The following is a 27,521-nucleotide window of genomic DNA, read 5'->3' on the forward strand; positions in this document are numbered from 1 at the left end:
TAAACTAATTATGAAATTACTTAGAAAATGCAGTTTTGTGTAACGAACAAAACGAAGTCCCGCAATATGACACGCATTTCCTAATGATTTTCATACATGTTTTTTTTATTTTCTGATATGATAAAGAAATCACAAGAACATGACATAAATTTGAACATATTTAAGCTGTGTCCTATATTTGTAGAACTACAGTACCCATGATTACATACGCACACGTGTGGTAAAAGTCTGGAACAAGCAAAAAGGGTAAAAGCCGCTACACAAACTGCAAACTACCTTGTATTCGAACTTGTTAGATTTCAGCAACCAGTACTATATAATATTAGATTGCCGGTTACACCTTAACTTATAACAAAATACAAGAGAACAGCACATGCAACTACCTTGAAGAATATATACACATGTATTTTTTCCGTTTATTTTAAGGAATTTATAAGAGGAAGTAAAATGCAGTTATTAATCTAAAATATATTTGGTATATGAAAAAATAATAATTAACATAGAACATTAAAATTACAGTTATGGGCTTATCAAAATACTTATAGGTATTAGTAAATAAGGAATGTATAAATGGCTAGGTTAAACACTTAGAAGTCATATATGAACGAATAATGATCAAAAAGGAAAAAATTTAACTAAACCCTTAAATATATATAGTATTTATCACATACATTCCAAAAGTGATAACAGCAACTGATGAAAAACGTTGAATTATAGATTAATGAAATAAGGGCACCCGTTAAATTTATCGTTAAAAAACGAACATTACTAATATTGTTAAAGTTGTTAAGCCGGAACTAAATATAAAACAATGCTATAACATAATCAGGAAAATCCTACAGCCATTATTCAAACTTACATTATGTATTCTACAATTAGGTATTATTCTACGTTCACTTTGTTAATATCACAAGCAGTGTTCAATATTAAAAAAAAAACAACGGTTAAAAGAAAACGGGAGGCACTTAAAGTTGTTTAGAACTACTGAATGTCGGTTTGTCATATTTTCATTTTCCCCTGGATGACTTAAGAGAAAAGACTATTCTCAAAGAAGCTGACAACGTAATTTACATTTGTGATAAAACCTCGTTGCAGGTATTTATAAGCTGGCATTGTTAATTTAATAGTATTTACCGCATTGGGGCCACTTCCATAAACGAATTGTTTAAAGAACACTTAACTTGGATTTATTATTATGTTATGGAAGAATTCTAAACTAGCAAATACTTACGGCTGGAAAACTGATGCTGATTTTCAGCGCTTTTAAGGTGTTTTACTAGTTCAGTATGTACGGTAAGTAGTACTAATAATAAACTATCATAGAAAGACGATTTGCCATTTAAAAATGCTAAGAGCGGGGTACACAAGAATGTGCTTTCTCAAACGTACTACTCGGAAGGAATAGATGCTTTACAGCACTGGTCTGGAAGTTTTCCAAGAGTCTGATTATTAACAAATAAAACAGGCAACACGTGGAAAATTTGTAACACAAATACTGATATCTAATAAAACAGACGAAGTATGTAACTCTTCGATTTAATAACATCCTAAAATCCATTTGTTCGAAAAACCGTGAATGTTCAAAAGGGAGATTTTTGGAATGGGTGGAATTAAGAAACTATATGCCGAACTCTTAATACATCCTGTAAGTTAGCGTAAAATCAGCATATAAAACTATACATGGTATATTGTTCAAAAGGTCTTATGGGGAAATTATTTAAAGAAAAAATTGAATTAAGCACCTTGTATATCTATCAACAACAACTAATTTATTTATATAAAGCGCCAGCCATTTTCTTTTTAATGGTGAAGAAAATTCAATTCAAGAAAAATGCTACAAAATCAGGCTAAATATTTCTCACAATAACAATGGAACTTATTTTAAAAACCGAGATTTTGGATTATAAAATACATTGAGGAACAAGCTCTGAAGAGCGGGAAGACATTTAAGCAGGAATTTGTAGCAAATTAATGACTGTTCATTAGTCCCGCTTTCGATCAGTATAAGCAAGGACAAAAATAAAAAAGAAATTAAATGTATAAAAGTAAAAATAAAAAAGTTTAGTATACATGCATATTGCCTTTGAAATTACGACGGAAAACGTAGGAATCTCTGGCGGTACGCTGAACTTTCATTGAAGATTGGATTACTGATGGATTGTAGTATGACAGGAATGCACGTTAGTTCATTTTATATTAGATAATTTTGTTATATTGTCGGTTATTAATAGACAATAGTGTAAAATGTTAAGCTTTTATGTTTCGCTATTCGGGCACAAAAATATATTAAAGAATATCTCGTAACAATATATCAGAAACATAGAAACAACGTCAAGAATATATAATAGGCCGTCATGGAGAACACTGCTAGATGCTTTCTTGCATGCATCTAAACTGGGGTGTTTAGAATTGTTATAATGTGAAAAATTCTCAGGCTATTTCGCCTTAAGCTTTTTAGCAGATTAGTTGCGATAAAGAAGTGCTTTTTTTCCTCTCACCTCAAAGCAACTCTCAGTACATCCCTGAGAATTTAGAGGGATAATTGCTACAATACACAATTAGTTTAGAACGATTATTAAATAATTTCGCTCATATAGTTCTCTTATTTCTATTGGCAAATTGTGTTGATTATATTATTAATTTCTAAGGAAAAATCTAATGTTCTTTAAATAAAAATGTTAACAAATCTTGTGCCAAAGAAAATTAAATATATGTATATTTGTCACGTAGCTGTTCACGTGCACCTTCTTCTCTGTCTTACATCCTGTCCATCAACATCATTTCTCTTCCTCTTTATATTAAACAAATATTTAAAAGATTTTCCTTGACGTGTTTTTCCGCCCGATGACCCCAACACTTCGAGTAAGAATATAGTACTTAAGTTATCCTTACACATAACTTAACACTAGGAAATTAACTTAAGCGGCTTTGGTACATTTCAAACCGACTCGAAACGTACAAAAAATATCGAAAACTACAATAATACTCGTAACCGTAATAAACAATTAATAAGTTTAATTGTTGAAAATCTACACCCTAAATAACAAACTACCTGATGTGATGATTACAAAGCTCTTAAAACCGCTTCGTTCGGTTGAAAACTTGTTTTAATGTAGAAACTTGTAACCGAAAACAGGCATAAATTCCGTACTTACTTCTACTCTAATTTTGTCGAGAGCTAAAATGTAGTTGTGCTGACGCTTCGGTTTACTTTTTTTCCGATGAGTCGACTATTTTGGATTGATTTTATGCAAAGAGCTGCTTCCTAAAATAAGGAATATAAGAAGTATGTATACATTATCCATACACATACACACAATTAATAAGATATTTGGTAGCGAATTTTCTCACAAAAAGAACTCACCTTCAACTGCTTCACCAGCATCTCATTCCTTAACTTTTCAGCGTTTAACTCCCTGGTCAAATCAGCTTTGGACTTACTGCAGTCAGGATTCAACGATCGGTGTTGCAAGATCTGCAATGTACTGGGTCTTTGCATCGGATCAGGATGAATCATCGACCTAAAATAAAAATAATAATGTCAATTATCAGAATAGCATTTTCAATAAAATTTCTCACTTGATGAGTTCCAACAAATCCTTTGTCAACTTTTGAGGTAGTTGCGGTATTTGTCCTTCTCGTATCACGTGCCATTTGGGTCCGTTTTTCGGGAGGGGACCGGCACCTGCGCATTCAAGGGCACTTAAACCCAGGGCGAAGACATCCGCTTTGGTCAGGTGGCTGTAGTCTTCATGTAGAATTTCATTGGGTAAATAACGACAATCTCCTTCTTCAACCTACATTACAAAAGAGGGAAATAAATACCTATATACCCCTAGATATTGACTAGAACCATTTTCGCATGGCACTAAGAAAAACTATCAGTGCCCGCGAATGATTCTAGAAAAAACTGACTTTCAGAATATTTTTTGCCCATGAAAATCGGCTAGAAAACTTCCAAAATGTAAGCTCTTAAATATGACGGAAAAATGTGCCGTTGGACTATTCAAATGGGCAATTTATTTCTAGGAACTACCTCTCAGCTTCAAAAAAACTAACCTGTGGATTGCTTAAACTGGTCACATGACCTAAGTCTCCAATCTTATAAGTCAACTCTTCCTCATACATCTGGCTATCCTCCAAGTCTTCAAATCCATCATCTGCTGAGTCATAATTCGTTAAATTTACCTGAAAGCAAACATTTTTCTAATTCCTTTCTGAGACACAATCTTTATTCTAGTACCTTCTTTTCTATAGAGATAAATATGTTCCCAGGCTTAAGGTCCATATGAACAAGCCCTTCTGAGTGAATATACCTCAGACCTTCAGCAACATGCAGAAGCATTCGTCTCAATTCTGAGGTGCTCAGAGGTTCGTTGACGATTTTCTCAGCTAAAGAGCCCCCACTGCAGTATTCGTTTTGGATTATCATGTGATTGTCTTCTGCCCATGCTGAGTAATATCTCACTACATGTTGGTGTTTGCCTGTTATTTAAACACAATTAATACCTTCTAGTAGCGAAGCTAAATTAAAGAACTCACCTAAAACTGCGTGGGCATAAACTTCATTTAGAGCAGTTTTTTCAAAGGCGCTTCCCGCCACTGGTTTAGTGGATTTCTTGATAGCATAAACACAGCCATCTAATCTATTAACACATTTGAATACTGAGCCAAATTGGCCTTTTCCTATTAGCTCCAATTCTAAGAACTCCCTATGGTACCGTGGTATATTACTTTCCTAAATCAAACAGAGGCTCAACATTAAATAAAATATAAGCCACTACGCAACCAACCTGCAAAGCAACCCTCTTTGTTGGCTGCTCAATCTCCTCGTCCGATGCATCCACGTCGTTTACATCAAATATTGGAGGTTTAATTTTTGGTGAACATAATGACCTAACTGAGCGAGACCTTTTCTTGGATAATAATTGCCCTAATAAGTTTAATACCTTTCAAGAAAACGCACCAAAATAAACTAGAAATTTGCCTTACCATCTGGTGTAAATGGATTAACGTTAGCAGCAGGCTTCTCTTTTGCTTCATAGGCACTAGGAACAGCTTTCGGTTTGTCGCCAAATAACCTGCTTCGAGGCAAGGGTGTTGTGGAAGATGAGGATTTCTGAATGATGGTCTTGGGTGTTAAGGGGCTGTCAAAGAGTCTTAAGGCTCTGACGCGCTTGTAGGGTGGGCTGAATGAGAGTTTAGATGGTGCTGGTGTTCTGAAGCTGTCATTCCTGGAGAAGTTCTTCTTGTTGAGTTTAAATAGCAAAAATAATTGTTAATGTGACAAATTTATGCATAGTTTGCAAATAGTTTTATTGGAAGTTATATCTAAGCAAACATCAAGAAACTTTTATTCCAATAATTCCATAAATGATTCAGTGAAGGCCAAGTTCATGGTTAAAGCTAAAAATGAAATTTATAACACCAATGATACCTATTATATATATATATACCTATTCTGACTGATTTATGCAGATAATTATGGCCATGCCATAAGCATTTCAAGGTGAAGAAATTATAAGTTTAGAATGGGCAGCGAATTCACTGGATCCAAATGCCATGGAGAACTCATAGAATTTTGTTTCCAGGATGATCATCAATTGTAACATTGCACCCGAACTGTGGATAAACTTGCTGAAGTCAATGTGGAGGACTGGAACTGTTTACCTCAATAAGTTAGTTTGGTCAAACCGGAAGTAACATCACAATAACATTCAAAATTCTCCAGAAAAATTTGTAATGTTTTCTTGTATCTTGTATAAGTGTTCAAAATTTAAATTTTTTCAATGAAACAGCAAAAAAATAGGGTGTAGGTACTCACTTTCTGTTGTCATCTGGTATCTATAGGATAACACATATTGTAAGTTGGTCATATTTTAAATTGAGTTGTAAAGCCTTAAGAGTAGTATGTATATATATATAATTCAACCTATATTTTAATTAAATGCCTTATACAGAATGTCCCATTTATTTGATCTGGACCTGATTATTTGATCGAATCATAATCACCATGATATACCTATAGAGATTGAAGATAACTGCCAGACTCTTAAATATGGGATGTAAAGCTCTCTCTCAGGGAACTTTCTATTTGCAAGATTTAAGAATTAGGCTCCTGATACGATGCTGGCCATAGTATGATCCTTCAAACATATTCCAAAAATATAGAGAAATGAAGCTTATTTCTTATTCAAGTTGAAAACTTAAAAGCACATGTTCTCTTCTCCTTAGATTGAATTACTATTTTACATTTACTCTAGCATTTACAAAGTATATGAATACGGTGTCAACAAAATTGTACCTAAATCCTACATGAAATGAAATATTCATCAAAATTTCTAATGCAAAAACAACCACATGTAAAGGGTCTTCAACAATGCCTCCAACCCACATGATAACTGTTACTCTGGGGCCAATGGTAATGAACGTAATATATTTGATTATAAGAAACTGAACTGCAAGTTGAAATGTATAGAATTGATAAAACTTTCAATTCACGTACATTGCAATCATTGTTGGAGGCTCTGTCTCCCTGTGTAATATTATCTTCTAATCTGTGTCTCCATGTGTGTATTAATTATTCCAATATATGTTTACCTGCACTTTGATCTCAACTTTGATGTATAATCCATGGATGTTGATGAAATACAATCCAGGTGAGATTATACTTGGTTGATATTTGTCAAATGGATACTAATATGGCACTGAGAAATGGGGTAGGCACAACTTTGATTCTTTTTCTAATTTATCTGGGATGTACACTTCTCTTGAACTAAATCAACTATATAAAGCCCAACAGGTCTGCTCCTATTAAGCAAGCAGAATCAAGTACATACCTACATAAATTACTTTGTAAATTACCACCCAGTACCAAGTATATCTAAAGAAGTTGAAATGAAAGGGAAAGTAAATAGCAAGTCAAACAGTAAATATCCTAAGCCCTCAATTATCCCACCTTTTTAAGCCTTATCTTAAAACTCAATTAAATTTTATTGATAGGGTTCATAACAATATGCTCAGTGGAAATATGAAGGAAGTGAAGATATTTACTTAATGGAAAAGCCTCATGCTCCTCTTTGTGTTAACAAGAAACAAAATTTGCCCCATGATTTGCTTCAAATAAAGCCCATGATGGAGATCTTTTGGGCCTTGATTTTTGAAGCAAACCCAGTGGAGCATATAAGCTATTGCACACACTGTCTTCAGTCAAGCTTAGAGAACTTAAGTTTTGATCATTCTAGTGAATAATCTGAAGAATAAGCATAGCCACATGGTGTAGTTATTAATTCCAAGCATGCTTCAGAACAAAAGGAGTTACAAGAGTGTACTTCAGAATTTAAGCATGTTGCAGGTATTTATAAACTATTGCACCCACTATTTTCAGCCAAGCTTAGAAAAACTTAAGAGCTGATGGTTCTATCGAATAATCCAGGGACTAAGCACAGCAACATGATGTAGTTAGTTATCCCAAGCATGCTTTTTAAACAAAGGAAGGGTGGACTTCAGAATTCAACTCTGTTACAAGTAGGAGAGAATTGCTGGTATCTGTGAATTATAAAATACAACCAAAAGTAACCTACATTTGATCCTTATTAAGGACATTGTGGTAACCTATTTTCAAAGTTTTTATGATCATTGTTAGGGAATGAAGTAGTAAGTATAAGTAAATAAAGGAAACATTACAATGAGGAACACTTAGGGTTAACAGGCCTCCTCTCTTACCCAGACATGTCCCCCTTTAAGACCACTCATTTTGAAAATCCGAAAGAATGACAATCTGCATTAAAGAGACATAAAAGTAAATAATGGAAATTCTGACTTGGCCAATCTAAAGTCATAATTTCATCCATCTGTTCATGGAGACATTAATTTGCCCCTTGTGTTCTCCCTTGTCACAGTAAATGTTAATATTGTTAATAGTGTTAAATAAGGTAAGTTACAAATCTTCCAAAATACTATAAAAACATATTTATTCCTCATCAGAAACTACTTTCACTTTAATAACAAAGCTTTTCTATGTATGAATGCATGAACCTCCTGAAATGCTTCAGGGGTTGCTATACTGAGTATGGAATTTTGAAATTGAACTTACACTCAACTTACACGTAAACCAACATTTTCTCACCTAGCAATATTTGATTTCCTCGCCGATTGGGGGCTGCCAGAGTCCAAGTCCTCACCATTATCATAAGACAACTCAAAAGACATATCTCCATAACCAGACGAATTGACATCTTCGTTTTCCATGTATTTGGAGTCCTCCTGGCTGCTGCAAACCGACATCCCTACCTCAACCCTTTCTCGGGGCTACGCGAATTTTCACAGATATTTCTATTAAACTCAAATTAATAAAAACCGCACTTTTATATTACAAAAAATAAACACTTTACACATTCCCTGTTCCTTATATAAAAACCTAAACGGTTAATCTCACGACTGACGCATCTGGATTTAATTCAACCAATCGCAGAGGACTTCCACATTCCAATATGGCGTTTGAATTCTCATTGGTTAGGCGCCGTTGTTTCCGTTTTATGAGACGCGGGCGTTTCAAATATTTTGTTCAAATTAATATGAGAGTGAGGTTTAATAAGAATGAGAAGGAGAGTTGCTGCAGTATTTATGTAAATTTCAATTTTAGACCTAGCTAATTAATTCAAATAAATTGAATTCGTTTTTTAATTCCTGTTTCTTTTTTTTAAAGTATTGCTGCGCCGGCCTATAGTGGCCGCGCAGCGTCGTTGACGTTCTGTGACGTCAACGATATTGGCTATTCCGAGAAGTTAATCGCCCGATAACTTGTGTGAACTTGTCTGAACAAGTAAGCTTTTTTATTTAGAAAATAATATGTAAAATTTTATCATAAACATTGTATTGTGGGCATCAACCAGTTCTGCGCAATCGACAAAATCAAGGAAATCATCTAACTCCGGCTGACGCAACAGTATATTTTTCATTTTGAGGAGCCGTCAAGTAGTTTTTACCCTACTTCGAAATTTATTCTCCACTAGCAACCTTTAAGGACGGGGAAGTGTTAAGGCAGCGAAATCATAAAAAAAGCCTTAAGGAAGGACTTTAAATGGGATTTAAATTTCAAAGCAATTTTTCAAAGAAAGTCTAAATGCAACACGAATTAACCTTCTAAAATGAAACAAGTGCATCATCGAGTGATCTGCGAGTGCCTCAGAGCAGTGAGTCGAAATCGCTAAAAGTGTCAAAGTACTGTTGTCAAGTATTAAAGTATAATAACCGTCAATATAGGAGTCAGCGTTGTGTCATATAGTGTTTTCAGAAAGACAAGTGAAGATCGGATAGATCCCTATCAGCTGATTTTGAGCCAATTTAATTGGCTGGCTGTCGTGGGAAATTAATCCAATTGGTTGAAAATCATGTGGACACCAATCCGCTTTACATCACTTTCTTCGAATAGTTCTAAAATGTCATAATAGGAGTCAGAGTTTATTGTTGGGCTAAAAAAGTAAATACGTGTAAATTTGAATTTGTAGGGAAATATTTTAATGAAGAAAACTTTAGCTAAAGTATTTAGAAATAATATTTTTGATTAAGAATAAATGGCTGATGTGGCTGTAGACGTGACAGGGGTGTCAGGTCAGATGGACACCCCTCCTGATGTACCCAAAAACCTAAGTTTCACTAGGTGACCCATTTAACATTTTACTACACGCATTATTTTATGTTTATTAAAGCAAAGCCTATCAATATACTATAATGGTTTAAGTCCCATTTATTGTAGATTTCTTAAAGTACCCTCAGAATTTCCTGATCCAAAAGAATGGATCCAACAGCAAAGGCAAAATGTCAGACCATGGTTGATTTTTATACAGACTTCAAATTTCAAGGCTCCTCCATCCATACCTCGACTAAGCAAGAGAATTATGAGGAACATCGAATACTTCCAAGCCAATTATCTGTTTGTTTTCTTAGGCTTAATTTTGTATTGCTTGTTAGAAGTTTACAGAAATTTAATAATTACCCAACCTTGCTGAATTTAATTATTTTTAGAATCACTTCTCCTTTAATACTGTTAGCTCTAGCTGGCACCTTTTATGCTGGATATAAATTGAATGTTAGACATGTACAACAAAAGAAATTTGTGATATTTGGCAGAGAACTTACTTTAGCCCAACAGTATGGTGTTGTAACATTATGTTCTATGCCTGTATATTATATGGTTGGGGCTCATGGGGCTATGTTTTGGGTTATAGGTGAGTTACTTAAATTATTCAGTTTATAGGATAAAATGCAGCACATGATTATTACAAAAATAACCTCTTAGTAGGCAGCGAAATATAAATGTAACATATATATTTGTTAAGCCATTTACTGTTTACTATCAAAAATTTAACATTAAAATAGATAATAGAAGAATTTATCCTCTATAACTCATTTTTCAATTTTCATGTTTTCTCTAATGATATAAAATCATTGCTGTCTAGCTATGATAACTTGCAAACCAACAAAAATTAAAAACTTAGCATTAGAGATTTTTTTGCTATGAAAATTAAGGGTAGAAAATAATTTAATTGATTATTTTCTTGAAAATACTGATAGAAATCATAGTCCAAAGAAACACTTATTCATTTTCATATATTTCTAAGGATGAATGCATTTGTCCAAAACATGTCTCTAATATTTCATTGCCTTTGAGGTTTTTTAGTAGTCACTTTTATGTCCTGTTAAAATTATCTAACAAATGAGAAGTAATCTGCTGTGTGATGGTTATTTCAGGTGCCTCGATGGTAATTATTACCCTACATGCAGCTTTCTATAACATTGAAGCCATTTTGCCTAGAAGGGATGATGAATTTCCTTTGCTTGAAGAAGTGTAGGTTTACTAATCTCTTAGTGTATATAAATTGATATTTTTTTTATGTGAATTGATGTATGTATTTAATAAATTAATTTGTGAATATTTCGTATTAATTTAACTTTTTTTACCTATTTTGAGCCAAGGTCATCATGTATGTATTGAAAATGTGCCACATAAAGTATACTCAGTGGTGGTAGTTGCTTGAAATATACTTAACTTAGAAAAAATTTGAAAGAGTGAATGAAAAATTAAAATATTTTGTCGAATTTACTCATAATTTAGTCACTATTTAGGATTTGATTATCTAAAGTTAAAATATAAAACGAAATTCGGAATGAATAAATTTTGCTTCCAACACTTCGGATAACCAAGTTTTTCCTCTGGTAAGAATATTTGATTACTAGTAAAAATCAAAGCAAAATAAAACACTACATTAGATATTACGTATGTATCATATATATATTAGCATTTTTATTAGATTAACAGTCTTTAAGATGATAGTAAAATGCAAGTATCAGCTGCCTACATTATTGGTAATTTTATTTATCGTTGACAGCTAGAGCTGCTGTTTTCTGACAGTAAAATGATGTGAAAAACATTTGGTAGATACCTATAATCTCAAAAAACAACAGCTGGATACGCACGAACAATAAACTTACTCCAAACGGAATACGTTCCCTATTAATTGATATTTACCAGACGGAAATTATATACAGATGGCAGTAGTCTGGACTAAAATCTAAATTAGTATATCTTTACTTTTTACTACGTTATTGTATGACAAGACATTTTTCTCCAGCTTAAAGTATGCAAGATTTTTTGTAAAACATACTAGTTCAGCTCCCGTCCTGCACACTTATTTTGGCTGCAGTTAAATTAATAAATAAATAGTTAATAGATACAACGTCAAAAGTCCTAAACACCTACATTTTATAAGTATCTATTCGAGAAACTTGTCATGGCAAGGGGAACTATTGTGTTTCCCTGAAAAGGCATGAACTGCTGAATAAGACAATTAAACTGGACTCTATGCTTAGTGCAATTCAAGCCTCGATACTTTGATAATAAATTAATTCTAATGTTTATTGTAAACTATCAAACTTACACCTCAATATGAGGTGTGTTAATAAAGATTTGTACATTAATAATTGTTTTGGCAGTAAACAATACAATAATACCTTGTGGGTAGACATACAGCAGGGTGCTCATTATTAGTTATATAGGACGTTGGGTCCTTTTCTTAATAATTAATTAGTGCAAAACCCTGTTTCACATAAGTCCACTTTAGAATCACAGTAATTACATGAAAAATAACAGGCGCTGTGTTAATTTACTATTAGAAATAAAACGATATAATACTTTAGTGTGTCCAGTAGGTTTCTGTGTTGTTAAACGAATTGTTGGAAACTTTGAGTAGATATATTAGTTCTAAAATATGTTTTTTGCAAACTGGAACAATTCAGTGCAAATTTACTTCAACAATAGCTTAAACCTCCGATTTGAAGTATATTCTACTGATTATCTGATACACAATCTTGAGTTCACCTTCAGGTAGACTTTAAATTGAGGTATATAATCGGTCCTTATAGCCGCCTTGTTTTCAAAGTATCTTTTTCTATGTTCAGCTATTGGTACTTATATATTTTCTTAGAGGAGTAACAAGAAGACATTCTTGGTATTTTGTGAAAATTTGTACTGTAATATAGTCTTTTATATCATCCTCGCTTTTCGATTAGTAAGCTCGATATCAGTGAAGCTCCCAAATAATTTACCTTATTAAAATCCACGCTATCCACGCTGAGTATTAAAAATAAAGAAGGGAAAAAGTTATAAAAAGCTCTTAACTTTATAGTTTCATTAGCAATTTTAATAATTAAAATAACGCACATTTCTAAGCCGCATGTGTTTTTAACAATTCGTCCAACAACGGACACATTCAACATTATACATAGTACGCCACAACATTAAAAAGACACATAAAATGTTAAAAAGGCAGTTTTCAAAGATACTTAAGGCAAAATGTACAGAAAGAGTCACAAATTTTATAAATAATGAGGTAAATCTTCAACACTAAGGCAGTACCTACTAGGTCTGCTTATGGCGGTATATCTTAGAGATTTAGTTCCATCTGTGTGTTTAGTAAGTAGACCTCTATTAGAAAGTTCGTTCCTTCTTATTTTTGGCTCCAATTTTCCAGAACCCAGCTGAATTGTGATACCTTCTTCCAATCTTACTTGGTACTAAGTGATTTCGACTTTCAATCCGCCATACACAGGGTCCGGTACACAATCCCCGCAATATCCTCCGCACTTACCTTGGGCCATTGTATCAGTCTGCAAAAAAAAATCGAAAAGATTATAAATTAATCTACTGATATCTTGGAATTTAATTGTTTTTGACAACTTACTGGTCTAGTTATACGTCCGGAGGCATACTGTCCAATTTTCTTCCACTGTATGTGCGGGGATAACTTAAAAGAAGTGTATGTCAAGTCGACAGAAAACCGTCCTTGCGGACACCCATTAGGGCTGCTGCTATAACAATCTCCAGAAGTTCCATACGGTATCTTAGTTCCTTTTACTTGTTTTGAAAATGTAAAATCGTCACCTAATAAAGGAATTTTAGCGGTTTTCGTCCTGCGCATCGGTATGAGCTTACCGATGATTTGCAATGATGTAACGTTCAGCCTTACTTTCCAGAACTTGGTGATTCCGGATCTTTCTATACCAACATGGTCGCAAGGGCAATTATCTCGACGTTCTCCACCGTAGGGACAGGAATTTAAGTCCAGTAACCTTAGGAAAAATTGGGATAAATGAGCAAAATTCAATAGACTTAAGTAAATAAGTTTCTATCTACCTTCTGTCATACACTTCAGCATAATTCTCCTTATCCGGATGCAGGCTTATGTACTCTTGAGGCTCAGCAGTGTCCATTTTGTAGCAATAAACGTTGACCACTCTTCCATGCAATGATATAACGTAATCTTTGTTTTCCCTAGTCCTCATGCTGTGCTTAATTTCTTTACAGCTTTTGTACAAACCTGTAGATGGTTGAACTATTATTTTAACATCTGCTTACATATGTATCTCCATTATAATTTGAAGAGCTTCACAAACTAAAATTCTTTGTCAGGGTACTAATACAGGGTGGCCATTATTATCAATTTTGTTATGTCAGAAAATAATTTTTTTTGTATTAATAAAGATATGTATGTACAATTTCAGTTAAAAGGACAAAAAACATTGAATTAAATAAACTTTACACTTACATGTTCCTTGATTACACTTCCTCTTTTTAATAGGCCTCAAATTTTTGGGGCAGAAATGCCTTGGTACTTTTTGCCTGGTCCGTACGCTGATGCAATTCAGCATCCTGAACTGCCTTGCTTTCTTCCCACAAGCATGCGAACACTAGAAATATCATAAAGATTTTAAAGCAGAAGACATCTCTGTACTGTGTACATTTTCCACATGATCTTTTCCATATATTTATGATTTTTTCAAACATTTGGCATTTTTAAAACATTTTGAAGTATATTTTTATTACCACTACTAAGGAAGTAATTTTGTGAGATAATGTAATTAAAAAAATGAAATATTACCGGTCTCCACTCTTCGGCCTGCCACATATACTCATCTCCGCAATGACTCAGCAAGCATTTACTCGTGGTATTGGGCTTACGGTACATGTCGCAGTAGCTCTTATGCACCATCCGGTGCCGACTCTCTGGCAAAGGCATGGTATCCACGATCCCTCCTTGATGTACTTTATGGCAGGTCACATTGCGTGTCTTGACACCTTGCCCACAGGTAGCCGAACACTATGATAAAACATTTTAAGTAACTTTGAAACTCTGCATGATGTGTAGAAGCTTACTGGACCCCAATACCCCTCAACCCAAGTATACTTGCACTGGTACCGTTCGCACGGTTTCGACATTTTGGGTTTTGGTTTATGTCTGCAAAGCGAGTCTACCACTATGATGTCGTTTAGGGTATCTTCGCATTCGGTGATGCGTCTGCGGGTGCCTTTGCCGCAGTTTGTAGAACACTATTTACAATAGGATGATAATGAATGAGGATGTACGTAACCAGTACCGTAAGCGAGGTTATTCTAGAAATGTCGCACGGCATAACTTTATCTCACTTTAATTTTCCACGTCTAGATATGTCCAAGTTCAATTTTATTATAGATCATAAGGAATTGGAGAATTTGGATATGACGATTAAAGTCTTTGGAGCGATGAAGGAGGATAAGGTCAAAAAATGACTCCTGGGATTATGTGAAATTATGGGAGAAGGAGACAAAGAAAGTTTCTGAACATTGAGGCCAGTCTTTTAAAGTAGTTTTGAAAAAGATGTGGGCTAATGTTTGAATGATGGTGAGAAGGTTGTAATAAAGATACTGACACAGAAAAAGTTTCTGAAAGTATTGAAGATAAAGTTGTATGAACTAGTTATGCGTTGTTGATTTTGATACAGAAATATTTTTAGTAGTAGGGATGCTTGAACAAAGATACTTCTATACATGGTGTCCCAGAAACACTGGTACAAATGAGAATAGCATATTGGTGGATAAAAAATAGCTGATAAGTGACCCCAACTACGCTTTATGAAGGTATGAAAATCGAACTAGCTTATTTATCAGTGTTGATAATTTGAATATTTCTACGAATTCTGATACTTTCAACTATTTTATATTAAAATAGATTCTGTAAAAGAATTAATATCTCTAATGGTTTTTTACATACTTTCAATTAAGTTATTTTACGTATTTTTAATTTTTTGTTAAGTTTGCTAAATAGAATGTGAAAACAATAAAACGATCGTTTGATTGAGTAAAAAATTATACTATTTTTTTGAAGCAATCAAGTTCGGAGGCTTCGTTGCTCTTCAGGCCATTGTGACCAGGAAAACCAAGCTTTAGGTTCATTAATAATGTGAATTTACCCGAAGGAATTTCCTAAGTTTTAGATACATAATGTCAGTTCGTCTTACAGTTCAGAGAAAGGACATTCTCTTAAACACCCTATGGGAATAAGTTTAGGAATAACTTCGAGATCTATCCCCACAAGAGAAACATAAAGTATAGTATCACATGAATCTGATGTACACTATTCTGCTTCTAGGAGAGTTTGCTCTCAGAGATATGAGGACTCCTTAGTACCGTAGACACATAGTTATTATCTTTAAACATAATTTCCAACTATTTAAATTACATTTTAGTTATAAATACCGCAATAACAACAATCGTTTTGCTAAAATCAAATAAAATACTTTTGTCGTTATGACAAAAGAAACGAAAGAAAAGGCGGGAAAGTCTCTAATATTAGCCTCCTGTCTCTTTCTGAGTCGTATGACCTGAGGATCCGATACAAGGATAGATATATGAAGGATTAGTCTGTATTATACATGTTCACGTTATCCGGTCTTCATTTCAACGTACGCGTACTCTGTCTTACTTGTGGTGACACACATACCTTCAGGTCTATCTTTTATTCAGGAAACATCCCCTTTAATGGCGCTGAAGCACTTAACAATGGAATGTCTGGAATGTAGTTCAATCGGACAGGTGCACTGAATGTTTTTGTGTTGTTTTAGCTGAGGTGAGGTGTTTAGCCATTTTGAAGGTCAATAATTTTAGTATTATTGTGTTTTTGGGTAGAATGATTTCATTAAAAATATCTGTTTTAAATTAGCTAATAGGTGGGCCCACATAAGCCTTATTGAGGGACAAATAATCAAGCTAACTTTTTTTAACAACGTTGATAACTTCAATATTTCTTCAAATTCCGATATTCTGAACTCTTCTACCTCAGAAAAGAATTCTACAAAAAGTTTCAATTAGGCAAGCAAGAATCTCTCTATTTATTGCCCGCTAGCACCCAATATTTGTTTGTACCATTGTTTCTGGGGCACTCTATAGATTCCATAATGTCACCGACATAAGGAGCAACTTTCAAGGCGCCTAAAAAACTCAACGTAGGGATTTTTTGGAAGCAGTCCTACTCTAACAATGCATAAGATATTTTCGGAGACTCTTCCATACACATGCATAAATCAGTTCAGAAATGGCTAGAAGAATAACCCAGCTATACGGTAATGTTAAAGTGCCTAGGAGGATATAAGCGTATACTATCTTCGTCACTGCAGAAAATCTACATCTAGCATTGAAATGCAATACACTGCATGCGAAAGAAATACTCACCTGTTTCCAAGGGCCGGCCTTCCATCTATACCTCTTATCATGGTTATGATTTGAGTCGAAGTAATGTCTGGAAATGCCATTGGTCGCATCCGGACATTCGACCAATGGACACTTGGTGAATTCTTGCGGCTTCCTCTGAAGATCACAACGGCCTTCCTCGAAGGTATTCACTTGAAAACAAAAATCAAAATTTTGATAGATAATTGCTTGACAATTTTAGGAGTTTCTAAGTTTATTGTTTTTTATCACGTACTTTTATCATCCATACAACGCACTTGCCGATGACGTTCGCAACTGGAGTCGCATTTAGGACTCCAGTCCCCAACTTTCCATTTGGGGCAAGGCTGCTCATTGCATCGAATCACGTTTTGAGGCTTCAAAAGCGGATCACACATCTTTTGATTTTCGTCCCCCAGTTCGTTGCGGCAGTGAAAATTTTGGGTACTGGTTCCGCCCTCGCAGTTTTGAGAACACTATATGATAATAATCACATCAGCTTTCCCACACAAGATCCACTAGTACAGTTAAGAGAGAGTTGCCCAGTAAACTGCATTTTTAGTCTTCTTACCGAACTCCAATCTCCTGCAATCCACTGGAATGTTTTGTATCGGGCATAACGATCATACACGCTATTGTCGGTCACTATGTTGTAATTATATCTCTGCTTGTCGTAAGGAGCATAAGCTGGTGATAGCCTCTGTTAAAAAATGTCTACTTCTTATAGCAGTACGATCAGTGACTAAGAAGACTCTTACATCGCATTCTTTAAAACACTTCCTGCTTTCCTCTCTAAGAATTCTGATACCCCGACAATACTGCTGATCCAGGATTTCTTCACTGTCAAATTTCTTGCATACGTACCTAAGAAATTACATGGTTACCTTACCAAAAAGTCTTTGTGTATTACGATGCATAGTTGAAACGAATTTAAAGATCAATAATTATACGAATTAAAGATGCACAGGAGTAATCAAAACATGTTCAATCAACTAACTTTGCTTTTAGTTCGGAGTTCCATTTTAAGGAGAGATTAGGTGCAAGATGGTGCAATAAAGTGTACGGAATGGCAGTAATGTTTTGCGGTCAGAGATTACATGGGCCTGTTCATATGGCTAATCTAACCGACCAAGACCAAGCGGGGCTTCTTCTTGCACTTTTCAACCCAAAATGAGAATGAGCTTAAACGAGGATATCTTTTCCCGTCCGGTAGTCATATAGTGGCCCACATGAGGTTTTCTTTAATATCTCCCCTATGTTATAGACCCCTTAGGGGCCTCACAAAAAGGTCCCTATTGGCTTAAACGCATTTAAAATTTACGCTAAAAATTACATTTTTATCTGACCTATGAAATTATTTAGAATTGTGCCAGAGCAAATTTCAAAAAATGATCTTGGCAGTAAAAATGTTCGTGATTTGGGAAGAAAACGGTTCTTACCGTCTCTTTTCCACTCCTTCACCGCAACTAACAGAACAAGGATGGAACGTTTCTGTAGCTGACCATCGACCACAAGCATGCTCATTACACTTTTTGGTGCTAGGAGGTTTAGTTCTTTGGTCACACACATAGGATTCATAAATCCGGCCTCCTAGCACGCAGTAGGAAGTTATGTTTTGGTATCCACCTCCACAGGGCACTGAACACTATAAATGAACACTAAAGTGAGATTATTGCGACTAAGGTATGATTAAATCTCACAGAAGAAGTATCTGCCACTATCCAATCCGGACACTTTTCAGGGTTGCACATTTGCTCCACGATTTTCTCAGTGTTACTGCAATGAGAATCGTCTATGGGAATGTTATTTTCGTCCACACACTTGGCTGAGCGTCTCTGAATACCTCCGCCACATGTTTGAGAGCACTGAAAATTGAATAGAAGTTTCTAGATTTCATATTTGATAATTTTGGGAAAGCAGAAGTATTCCTTCCTAATGAATTAAACGAATTTGAATACATGGGGATACTTAAACCTTCCATCATCGATGTTTCTCACCTCTGACCATGTGGAGTAACTCCATCTAGTAGTGTTACACGGGGTGTAACAGATCTCCATACTGGGGGGTTTGGGCAGCACGTTACAGTGTTGGCTATCTACATCCTCGTTGTCATAATGTTTCTTTTTATACAGCTTCATGCATTTATAATAAACTTGTCGATATCTGAAATCAATATCGAGAAATTTGCGTGTGAAATATTTCACAAGGACATTTAATTGGCAGGTGATTATTTTGTCCTGGAATGGAGTATCCAGAATGGATGTAGAAAACTTCCTCAAAATTTCATATTTTTCCATTTTATAATACTTTTTTCATGATTTAAGCCAAATCGTTCAATACCAATTCTTCCTTACCCATTTCCACAATGAGCGGAACACGCACTCCTGGACACGTTGTGCCATGTCAAACTGCAATGCGTGTTGCACTGCTTTTTTTCAGTAGCACTCTCCTTCTCACTCAGATCGCAGTAGCTGGAATGCACCTCCTGCCCATTGACCAACTCCACACAAGCAGGTTTTCGATACTGGAACCCTTCGCAAATGGAGCTGCACTTGGTCCAGTTTTTCTGGTACAAGCGCCAACCATATCTGGAATGAGGCGACACACTGTGGAGGTGTGCGAGAGGGGAGAGTTAGTTCTGGTTAGGTCTACATGCTGTTAAAGGTGCAAGATCGTTTCAAGTGTGTGAGAGAGAACTGGAGCATTGGACACATTGGAAACGTTAAAATGTAGAGAGTTCATTTGGATCTAATTGGTGATCATGAATTAACTTGATATTGATTTTATCTGAATAGAGCATCTTTTTCAAAGTTATCAGCCAAATTCTGGTAAATGAGGTGGTTACCAAAGTATGGTCAAACATTTTTCAAAAAAACTCTCTGATTGGCTCATGTAAACGACAGGTAAAGGTCCATCAGCTACGGAACTCTTGTCAATGTGCAGTTAGGTCTTACATTAATGTATTAATTTGCTTTAGTAATTATTAATAATTCCTCGGGGTAATTGTTTAATTGCTAATATAACTCTTATTATGAAATTAACAAAAATATAATTTTTTGAGATTTAGTTATGAAGGTCAGCTTCTGAGAGTAAATATCAAACAATTGAGGATGTTTAACACGAATTTGTACATAACATCGGTCAGCTTTCACTACAAATGAAGATGACATCAAAAGCTTTTACATTGCAAATACCTTCTTTGGGGGCCGTAGTAAGATTGGTATCTGGATAACCTAATTGGTGGGCGGAAAAATTGCAATTCAATCAAATGTGCTAATAATCCAGGCTAAAGTAATTAAATTCAGGCGGTTAAGCTGACAACTCCACCATAGATTTAAAACTATCTTGAAAATTATTTTAAAAATTTCTCTTGTGGAGTTGTAAAACTGAATTCAGGCCAAAATGCAAATTGCATTCAAATTTGAAAAATTCCAAAGTACTTACTTGGGGGCAGCGTCGTTGCTAATCATATATCGATATGTTATGTCCGGAGGAGACAAGTTTTTGATGGACAAAACCTCCACTATTAGATCCTTGTGCAGTTTTTTCGTTTTCAGGGTTCTTATCCATTCCGTTTGAGCACTGCTACCACTGTATTTGATAATCATAGGCCCGTACTCCACTTCCATCTCTTGGGTCATCAGCATTTGGTTGCCATTTAGAATGTAGGAGCCAGTTTCCCCATCTCTAAGAGCTAGAAAGAAATGTTTGATAAAGAGTGGGAAAACTAGTTATTGTAGAGATTTCTGTCTATTTTGGCCCCTTGGAAATATACAATAAATTATACAGGGGTAACATATTATCATGGAGATATTTCAGGGAGTGACAGTACTCTGCAAAATAATTTAAAAAAATGCTAATAGACCTATGGCCAAAACGCACCATTTTCAATATACAGGGTGACAAAGTTTCACATTTTGCTTTTTTTTTATGTATGCCTTGAGATAATCTTTTGAAATTTTGTACACCTATTTGCGTTAAAACCTTCTATAATAAAATGCCAAAATCGTTGGTAGCCATATACAGAGAGTTGTATTTTTTTGAGTCATGTCCTATTTTATGTATTGTATGTTTTTTGGAACACCCTGTATGAATTTTGATATTAAATTTAAATCCCTAGTGGATGTGAACTTTAATAAGTAATAATTTACAGAGTGTTACCTAAGAAATTCTCATCGATTCCGTAGCTTTGCTGCGTAACTTTGATGTTGGAACTTCCCCTGGGAATGCGCACCACCATGTTGTAGCTCACTTGGTCAGCAGTGTTATTGTAGGTTCCAGATATCTCCTGGCATTCACTGTTGTCCCCACCGCACACTCCGCACTCATCTATTCAAAAGTGAAAAATTTAAAAAGGAAATAAGAGTACTACTTTCTATGAGGAGCTCGTGGAAATGATTTCTCCGAAAGCTAAGAAAATATGGAAAATGTTGTAAGCAAGAACAATCTGATCAGAGGCAACCTTCAGTCACAGCAGTTATAAGGTAGGACTAAAGTATTTTAATATGTAGTTTCTATTTACCAAAGCTACTTTTAGAGTCCAAAATGTTGTCGCAACCCCCTGGTCGACACATTCCATTGACGCAAATATCAAATCCGGATTTTCCACACTTGGTACCATCGATAACCTTCTCCTTTAAAGCGTAATATGCTCCTGAATGACTTGGTTTACAATACAGCCTGCAATAATCTTCTGTTCGTTCTGGGGACCCTAGATTATTAAGAATTTTATGAGCAAAAATACTTTTGGGCTCATGTGACGTTAAGAATATCAACTTGCCTAAACCGTATTTGGGGATCCACTGGACGTCCTGAGTCAAATTGGGCAGGCCTTTTGTAATGCCGTTGAAGTCAGAGCACTGGATCGCCCTGAAATTTACGGAACAACAAAGAGATTTCTTTTTAAACTAAATGTTGTAGGCACGCACACTTCAATATAGTCGTTAATGAAAGGATGAAATCCAGAATACTAGATGATTTTTTACCTAAAATCCTTGACGTTCTCCTCGCAATTTTGCGTGTTACAAGACATATATTGGGCACTCTTGCCAGTGCAATAATTGCCCCCGTTTTCCGGAATCGGGGAGTCACAGTATCGGACTGATTTCTTAATCCCTCCGCCGCAAGTGCGACTGCAGGAACCCCAACTAGAAAATCATTAAACATTTTCGTTAAGAAAATTTAAAAAAAGGAAAAGCCTTACGATTGCCATTCTCCCCAACCTCCATCAATAGGTATAAATTGACGCCGGTCATCAGCAATGCACTCTCTCTTGTAGCACCAGCTGCAGAAGTAAATTTTAGCTTTTTTCGGTTAAAACATTTTTTAAGGTAAAAGTTTTCGAAATATAGTGACAAAAAAGACGAAAAGATTCACCTGTAACGTCCACACTTCGTGCCTTCGGCCCATGGAGACCATTGGCTAATGCATCCTTCATTTACATCTTTGCACCAAAGATGAACGCATGGAGGCTGTGAAAATCATTAGAAAGTTGCAGTAGAGGTTTAGGAGATTACAGGAGATCTTACATCGTTTAAGGCCAAAGTGCACCTAGTGTGACCAGAGCCGAATTCCAACTCGCATTGTCGGTCTACTTCAAAAGAGTCTCCAGGCAGCATTTGAGTGTAGTTTGAAAGAATTTCGTTGTTTGATGGAGGGTACAATAAACACTTCGATTTCGGAGAGCTAAGAAGAAAAATAATGGTTTTAGGAAGTGTCTATTGAATTTAAATTTTTTAAAATATGAGTGTGATAACTGTTTTGATAATGCGCCGCAGTCTGCTGACTCTCATACTTTCAAATTTCCGGTCAAGTAGAAGATACCAAAATCTTGATGATGCTCCACATTGAGTGAATGCTTCGCTTCTTAAAACATCAATATAGAGAATGGAGGGACCTCTGCCAAACATCTGGAATGTATTTGTATTTTTTGCCATGGAACAACAGGTTTAAATGGAAGTGAGCTTTCAGAATCTTTCTGGATATAAAAGAGGACATTTAACAATTTTGTAATACTCGTACTACCAGATTTCAGTGAATCACTATCCAGAATGATTACAACTACTTTACATGGGGGATATCATGGTCAAATTTATGGTAGTGAGTGTGTCCGCAATAGGGGAGGGTTCTGCATGAATGACTAGTTGGTTACTGTGATTTCGTGGACAGCGGAAATATAAGACCGGACAGACGCATGTCCTGCATCATTCGGGAGGAGCTGGATGTAGTGTGCAGGCGGTGAGAAAAGGAAAACCTGGCAATTAATTCCAATAAAACGATTATTGCTACGTTCCTTAAAATTAGAAAAATGGACCTCCTGAAAGAACTGTCCTTCTTTGGGGAAAAAATCCATTCTCAACAGACGTGGGGCGCACTCCTGTGACTGGATTTCTATGTGAATTGTATCACAAACTATACCACGTAAATCTCATTTTGTTATACGAGGTGCTTCTAAAGATGAGAAGAGAAAATTTGAGTGGAGTTATAGTATCCCCTGAGAGACTATGTGCATTTAACCATTGAACACACACATATAAGAAACTTAGCACGAAATTTACATCATGACAACGCTGATCAAGTACGAAATAATTCTATTTGAGTTTGCAAAATTGCATTCTTCAATTCAGTTCTTTTGGTTGTCTTCTATATATCACAACGTTCCAGATATCACAACGTTGAATCATTGCGTTTTCAAATTAACATTATTTATTAATTTTGGGTCTATTTTCCGATACGTTCTTTTATGTAATTCGCATTCCAAATAATTCCAGAGATCTATTCTATCCTTATTTTCCTCACATCTCCCTCCAAATTTAAGAGTGATAAAATTCACTGTTATTAAAACGAGTTTTTTTAAATTAGTTCACAATATATATCGGAAGCATTTTTTGTATATCAAACGCCACAATTTTAGAACTCAAAATTTGCAAATTGGATCGGCTGGTCAAAGATTCAGATGTTTTCCAATATCTAAAAAAATTAAGCAATTTTCCTCAATAGCGGTAAAAAGCAATTGAAACAATGTTGCCATAAAACTAATCGCCACAAAAGGCGTGAAAGTTAGGAAAAACCTGATCGACAAGCTCAACCTTAACGAAATTAAGCACATTCCTTTGAGATGCTTTATAAGGATGGAAACAGATTTTTGTCGTCAATAAATTATAATTGAGTTCGATCGTTATGGAGTTAACACAGATATCTTTCTTGTCAACAAATAGCTCACAATAAAAAAAGAAAAAATAAGGTTACTTCGATCCTGCATCAACAATAATTAGCCAATAAGATAAAACTTAACGAGTATTGCAAGTCCGTGTTCTTAATCGCCTTATAAAATTGATTTACAACTTACCTGTTCCACTTTTACAGTAAAAATAGAGCGTGAGTAATGTAAGGTGCGTCTAATATCAAAAACCTTCACGTCCCTCTTTAAAATTAAAGAAAAACTGCCATACGATGCCATAAAAGACCAATCCGACCAAATATAAATCTAAATTGTACTCAGTAATTTCGGAGATTTGAGGGCTTAAACAAGGATTGTGGTAGAACTCATCTGAGATATTATATACTCTGCGAGTTTCAAAAGGGTAGTAATGCAATTGTGGCTACGAAAAAATGATGTAGCATCTTAAGGGAGACCATTGTAGACATTAGGGCTGTTTAAAAATTGTTTGAAAAATTGCCAGCTGGAAACTTGAATTTCAAAGATGAACCTTATTCCGGCAGACATTCCAACTTTAATGAAGATACTCTAAAAGCCATAAAAATGGAAGACCCATTTATAACCAACAGAGAGATAGAGCAAAAGAGGGGCTAAAATACCACAATATATCACTATATGAAGAAATTACGGTTGAAAAACTTCGACGTTAAATACCCCATGAATTTAGCGAAACCAACCTGGCACGGGTTCATCATCATATGTTCTGCTTTGCTTGTATGGAATCATTTTGAACCTTTCTTGGATTACCGGATTATAGGAGACAAAAAATGGATTACATATGAGAACTCAGTTGGAAAAAAGGTCAAATGTTTTTCACATCTAAAAGCTTCAGCAGTCCCTAAATCCACCTTACACCAACAAAAACGAATGCTCTGTATCTGGTGGGACAGAAAAGGATATATGCATTATGAACTTTCTCCACCTGATCAAAGCCTTACCGCTGATGTTTACTGATTAATTATCGCGATTAGATTCAAAAATTGAGAAAACAGGCAGCATTTGCAAAAGTGTCGTGTTTCAACATGACAACGTCCGACCACACTTAAGACGAGATAGAAACTAGACCAATTAGATTGGGAAGTTCTTTCTCACCCGCCTTATTCTTCAGATGTGGCTTCATCAGACTATCACTTGTCCTGGTCACTACAACACTTTCTAGATAGAAAAACATTTTATACTGAAGATGATCCCAATAATGCATTGATAGAATTCTTACGGCAAAAAAATTAAATTTGTTTTGCGGTCGGGATCAATAAGCTGCTCATTAAGTGGAGACAAATTATTGATAATACTGAACAATATATTCATACTTATGTGATCGTATGTTGATACTTCTTTTCAAAATTATGGCAATTTCAATTTTCTTCAAAAATACGACAGAAATTATGCAATAACCTTCTAGTTGATGCATACCTTTCATATTAATATTAGCTAGTACTTACTCTAAAAAATCTGTAGCATATTGCCTGGAACAAGGTGACCACATAAAGGGCTTTGAGTCGTTCTTTGTGGTCCTGCTCATAATGTTGTTGTTATTCAAATTGGAATTGTGAAGCATACATTTGCTGTCATCATCGTGCACCATACTTAAAGCGTGCCCGAATTCATGAGCGATAGTGTAAGAAGTCGACAATCCCTTGTCCCTCACGATGGTACATCCAGAGGGCCTGCACATAGAGTCCACTTCAGCTACTCCGAGAGTGGCACAAGAAGACTGGTTCTTGCATATGGTTCGCCTAATAAAAATCACCAAACCTTAGAATTTGGTTAGTGAAACGTAAAAGCACTTGCCTGGTTAATAATAAAGCTACATCATGGTTTTTATCCAAAATATAGCGTTGTTTCCACTCGCAAAACTTCCGCAACATGTTTTGAGACAAGGAATTGGAGAAATCATGCTTAGGATTATCCAGAATCCTTATGTGAACTACTGAGACATTAATGGCATTTCCTATGGAAGCTTCTTTGAACAGCAGCGATACCTGAACTCAAAAACTTGAAAACTTGAAATGCTTTGAAGAGTCCCTCTTACATGAGACAGCAAAATGAGGATGTACTTTTGTAGCTCTTCATGTGTCTTATGGTACTCCAACATGGTACTATCGGCAACTACCAAGACTTTAATGAAGTACTCGTTGCTTCTTTTAGTGTAACCGCCACTCCAGTCTGTGTCCCTGGCACTTCTGAAAACTTCCCTGGGGCTGACGTTCTGGTGGTGAGGATAATGATAGGGAGGGTCATCATTGGAAGAGGCGTGACGTTTAGAGATGGAGTGGTGACGCTCTATGACATCTTCAGGGAAGTCATCTTCGATGATCGAATCGGAACCTTTAAAAAGATCGTAAGAGTTATATATGGAATTTCGTTGGTTTGTGTCGTTTTTATCAACATTTTAAAAGAAGTTGAAAAGGTGTGAGCTATTTTTACAATATTCGTCTCAATTCAATATTTTCTCTGCAGTTTTGTCATCAATAACGTTGAAGTTTTCCTTCTAATGTCTGCCAGCCATCTTAGGGACTAAAGGTTTCCTGTAATATAATGCAGGAAAGCCGTTTCTTTTGTTTGTCTGCATTTAGCCCACTTTGTATCCATTTGTGGGACGTACACGGCATGCCAATCTCAATGAAATGCGAAGTAAAGTGACCTGGGCCAAAGCAACAAACGAAACTTTGTTGTCCTCTTTTTTGCTTTATTTTTCGGATTGAATTATTAGTGATGTCCATCTGAAGTGAAGCACCAACGATATGCCCAAAACACAATGACAGGAAAATATGTAACTGGGAAGAAAAAGGGAAAAAACCTTAAAAAGATGATACAGAAACTATACAGGCAGAAAGTCCAAAAAAAGAAAATAATAAACCGAAACCGAATCGAGATTTCAAGAATCCGGCCCCTTAACTATCCACAGGAGGGTTTGGTATATTTACTAGTATGTTCAGGGTCTTGTCAAAAGGATCTCTTGACAGTTACTTCTAAAATGTCGACCAGTCCCATAATACTGCCTTTTAGCATTTCTTCTTCAATTCTCTTTCATACGTCCATATATCAGAACGCATCATTGAAGCAATGCCTAATCCTATGCCCCATTACAGTTCTCTATTGCCGACAGAACTTCAGTCTCCTCCGTTTGCGAAAAAAACGATTTCCACCAAAGGTACCTACGCAAAGCTCGCTTGCAAGTGATACCGCAAAATCAACAATAAACCCTTTACACAATTTATTCATGCGTTTGATGCTGCATAATTTCCTATTTATCATCTA

General features: G+C 35.4%; 3 protein-coding genes across 3 annotated transcripts in view; 1 reads left to right on the plus strand and 2 right to left on the minus strand.

Moving 5' to 3' along the window:
• Positions 1-453: 453 nt before the first annotated feature.
• On the minus strand, positions 454-8,453 carry Wee1 (Wee1 kinase). Its single transcript, XM_066399617.1, has 9 exons — positions 8,129-8,453; positions 4,993-5,234; positions 4,794-4,933; positions 4,543-4,738; positions 4,244-4,485; positions 4,060-4,188; positions 3,580-3,797; positions 3,365-3,521; positions 454-3,265 (listed from the first exon to the last, which is right to left on the minus strand). Exons 1-9 carry the CDS (start codon positions 8,284-8,286, stop codon positions 3,179-3,181), a joined length of 1,569 nt encoding a protein of 522 aa, XP_066255714.1. The 5' UTR covers positions 8,287-8,453; the 3' UTR covers positions 454-3,178.
• A 984-nt stretch (positions 8,454-9,437) lies between these two features.
• On the plus strand, positions 9,438-10,934 carry LOC136415172 (prenylated Rab acceptor protein 1). The gene is made up of 4 exons (XM_066399619.1): positions 9,438-9,661; positions 9,758-9,967; positions 10,027-10,229; positions 10,753-10,934. The coding sequence occupies exons 1-4, from the start codon at positions 9,576-9,578 to the stop codon at positions 10,851-10,853; spliced, it is 600 nt and encodes a 199-aa protein (XP_066255716.1). The 5' UTR covers positions 9,438-9,575; the 3' UTR covers positions 10,854-10,934.
• A 748-nt stretch (positions 10,935-11,682) lies between these two features.
• Positions 11,683-27,521, minus strand: part of AdamTS-A (ADAM metallopeptidase with thrombospondin type 1 motif A) — a 92,988-nt gene continuing 77,149 nt past the window's right edge. Inside the window, exons 8-33 of the mRNA XM_066399621.1 lie at positions 26,293-26,588; positions 26,052-26,242; positions 25,703-25,996; positions 22,570-22,726; positions 22,418-22,512; positions 22,245-22,325; positions 22,027-22,188; positions 21,564-21,910; positions 21,203-21,370; positions 20,486-20,735; positions 20,236-20,274; positions 19,396-19,629; positions 19,039-19,204; positions 18,742-18,906; positions 18,481-18,686; positions 17,800-17,905; positions 17,613-17,741; positions 17,298-17,517; positions 17,045-17,214; positions 14,714-14,887; positions 14,439-14,657; positions 14,106-14,247; positions 13,694-13,877; positions 13,493-13,629; positions 13,242-13,441; positions 11,683-13,167 (exon numbers count right to left, since the gene is read on the minus strand). Coding sequence (XP_066255718.1) covers positions 13,075-13,167; positions 13,242-13,441; positions 13,493-13,629; positions 13,694-13,877; positions 14,106-14,247; positions 14,439-14,657; positions 14,714-14,887; positions 17,045-17,214; positions 17,298-17,517; positions 17,613-17,741; positions 17,800-17,905; positions 18,481-18,686; positions 18,742-18,906; positions 19,039-19,204; positions 19,396-19,629; positions 20,236-20,274; positions 20,486-20,735; positions 21,203-21,370; positions 21,564-21,910; positions 22,027-22,188; positions 22,245-22,325; positions 22,418-22,512; positions 22,570-22,726; positions 25,703-25,996; positions 26,052-26,242; positions 26,293-26,588 — 4,625 coding nt within the window. The 3' untranslated portion in view covers positions 11,683-13,074. The remainder of the gene's footprint in view (positions 13,168-13,241; positions 13,442-13,492; positions 13,630-13,693; positions 13,878-14,105; positions 14,248-14,438; positions 14,658-14,713; positions 14,888-17,044; positions 17,215-17,297; positions 17,518-17,612; positions 17,742-17,799; positions 17,906-18,480; positions 18,687-18,741; positions 18,907-19,038; positions 19,205-19,395; positions 19,630-20,235; positions 20,275-20,485; positions 20,736-21,202; positions 21,371-21,563; positions 21,911-22,026; positions 22,189-22,244; positions 22,326-22,417; positions 22,513-22,569; positions 22,727-25,702; positions 25,997-26,051; positions 26,243-26,292; positions 26,589-27,521) is intronic.

The sequence above is a fragment of the Euwallacea similis genome, chromosome 19 (genome assembly GCF_039881205.1).
Source record: "Euwallacea similis isolate ESF13 chromosome 19, ESF131.1, whole genome shotgun sequence".
In the NCBI taxonomy this organism is placed as follows: Eukaryota; Metazoa; Arthropoda; class Insecta; order Coleoptera; family Curculionidae; genus Euwallacea; species Euwallacea similis.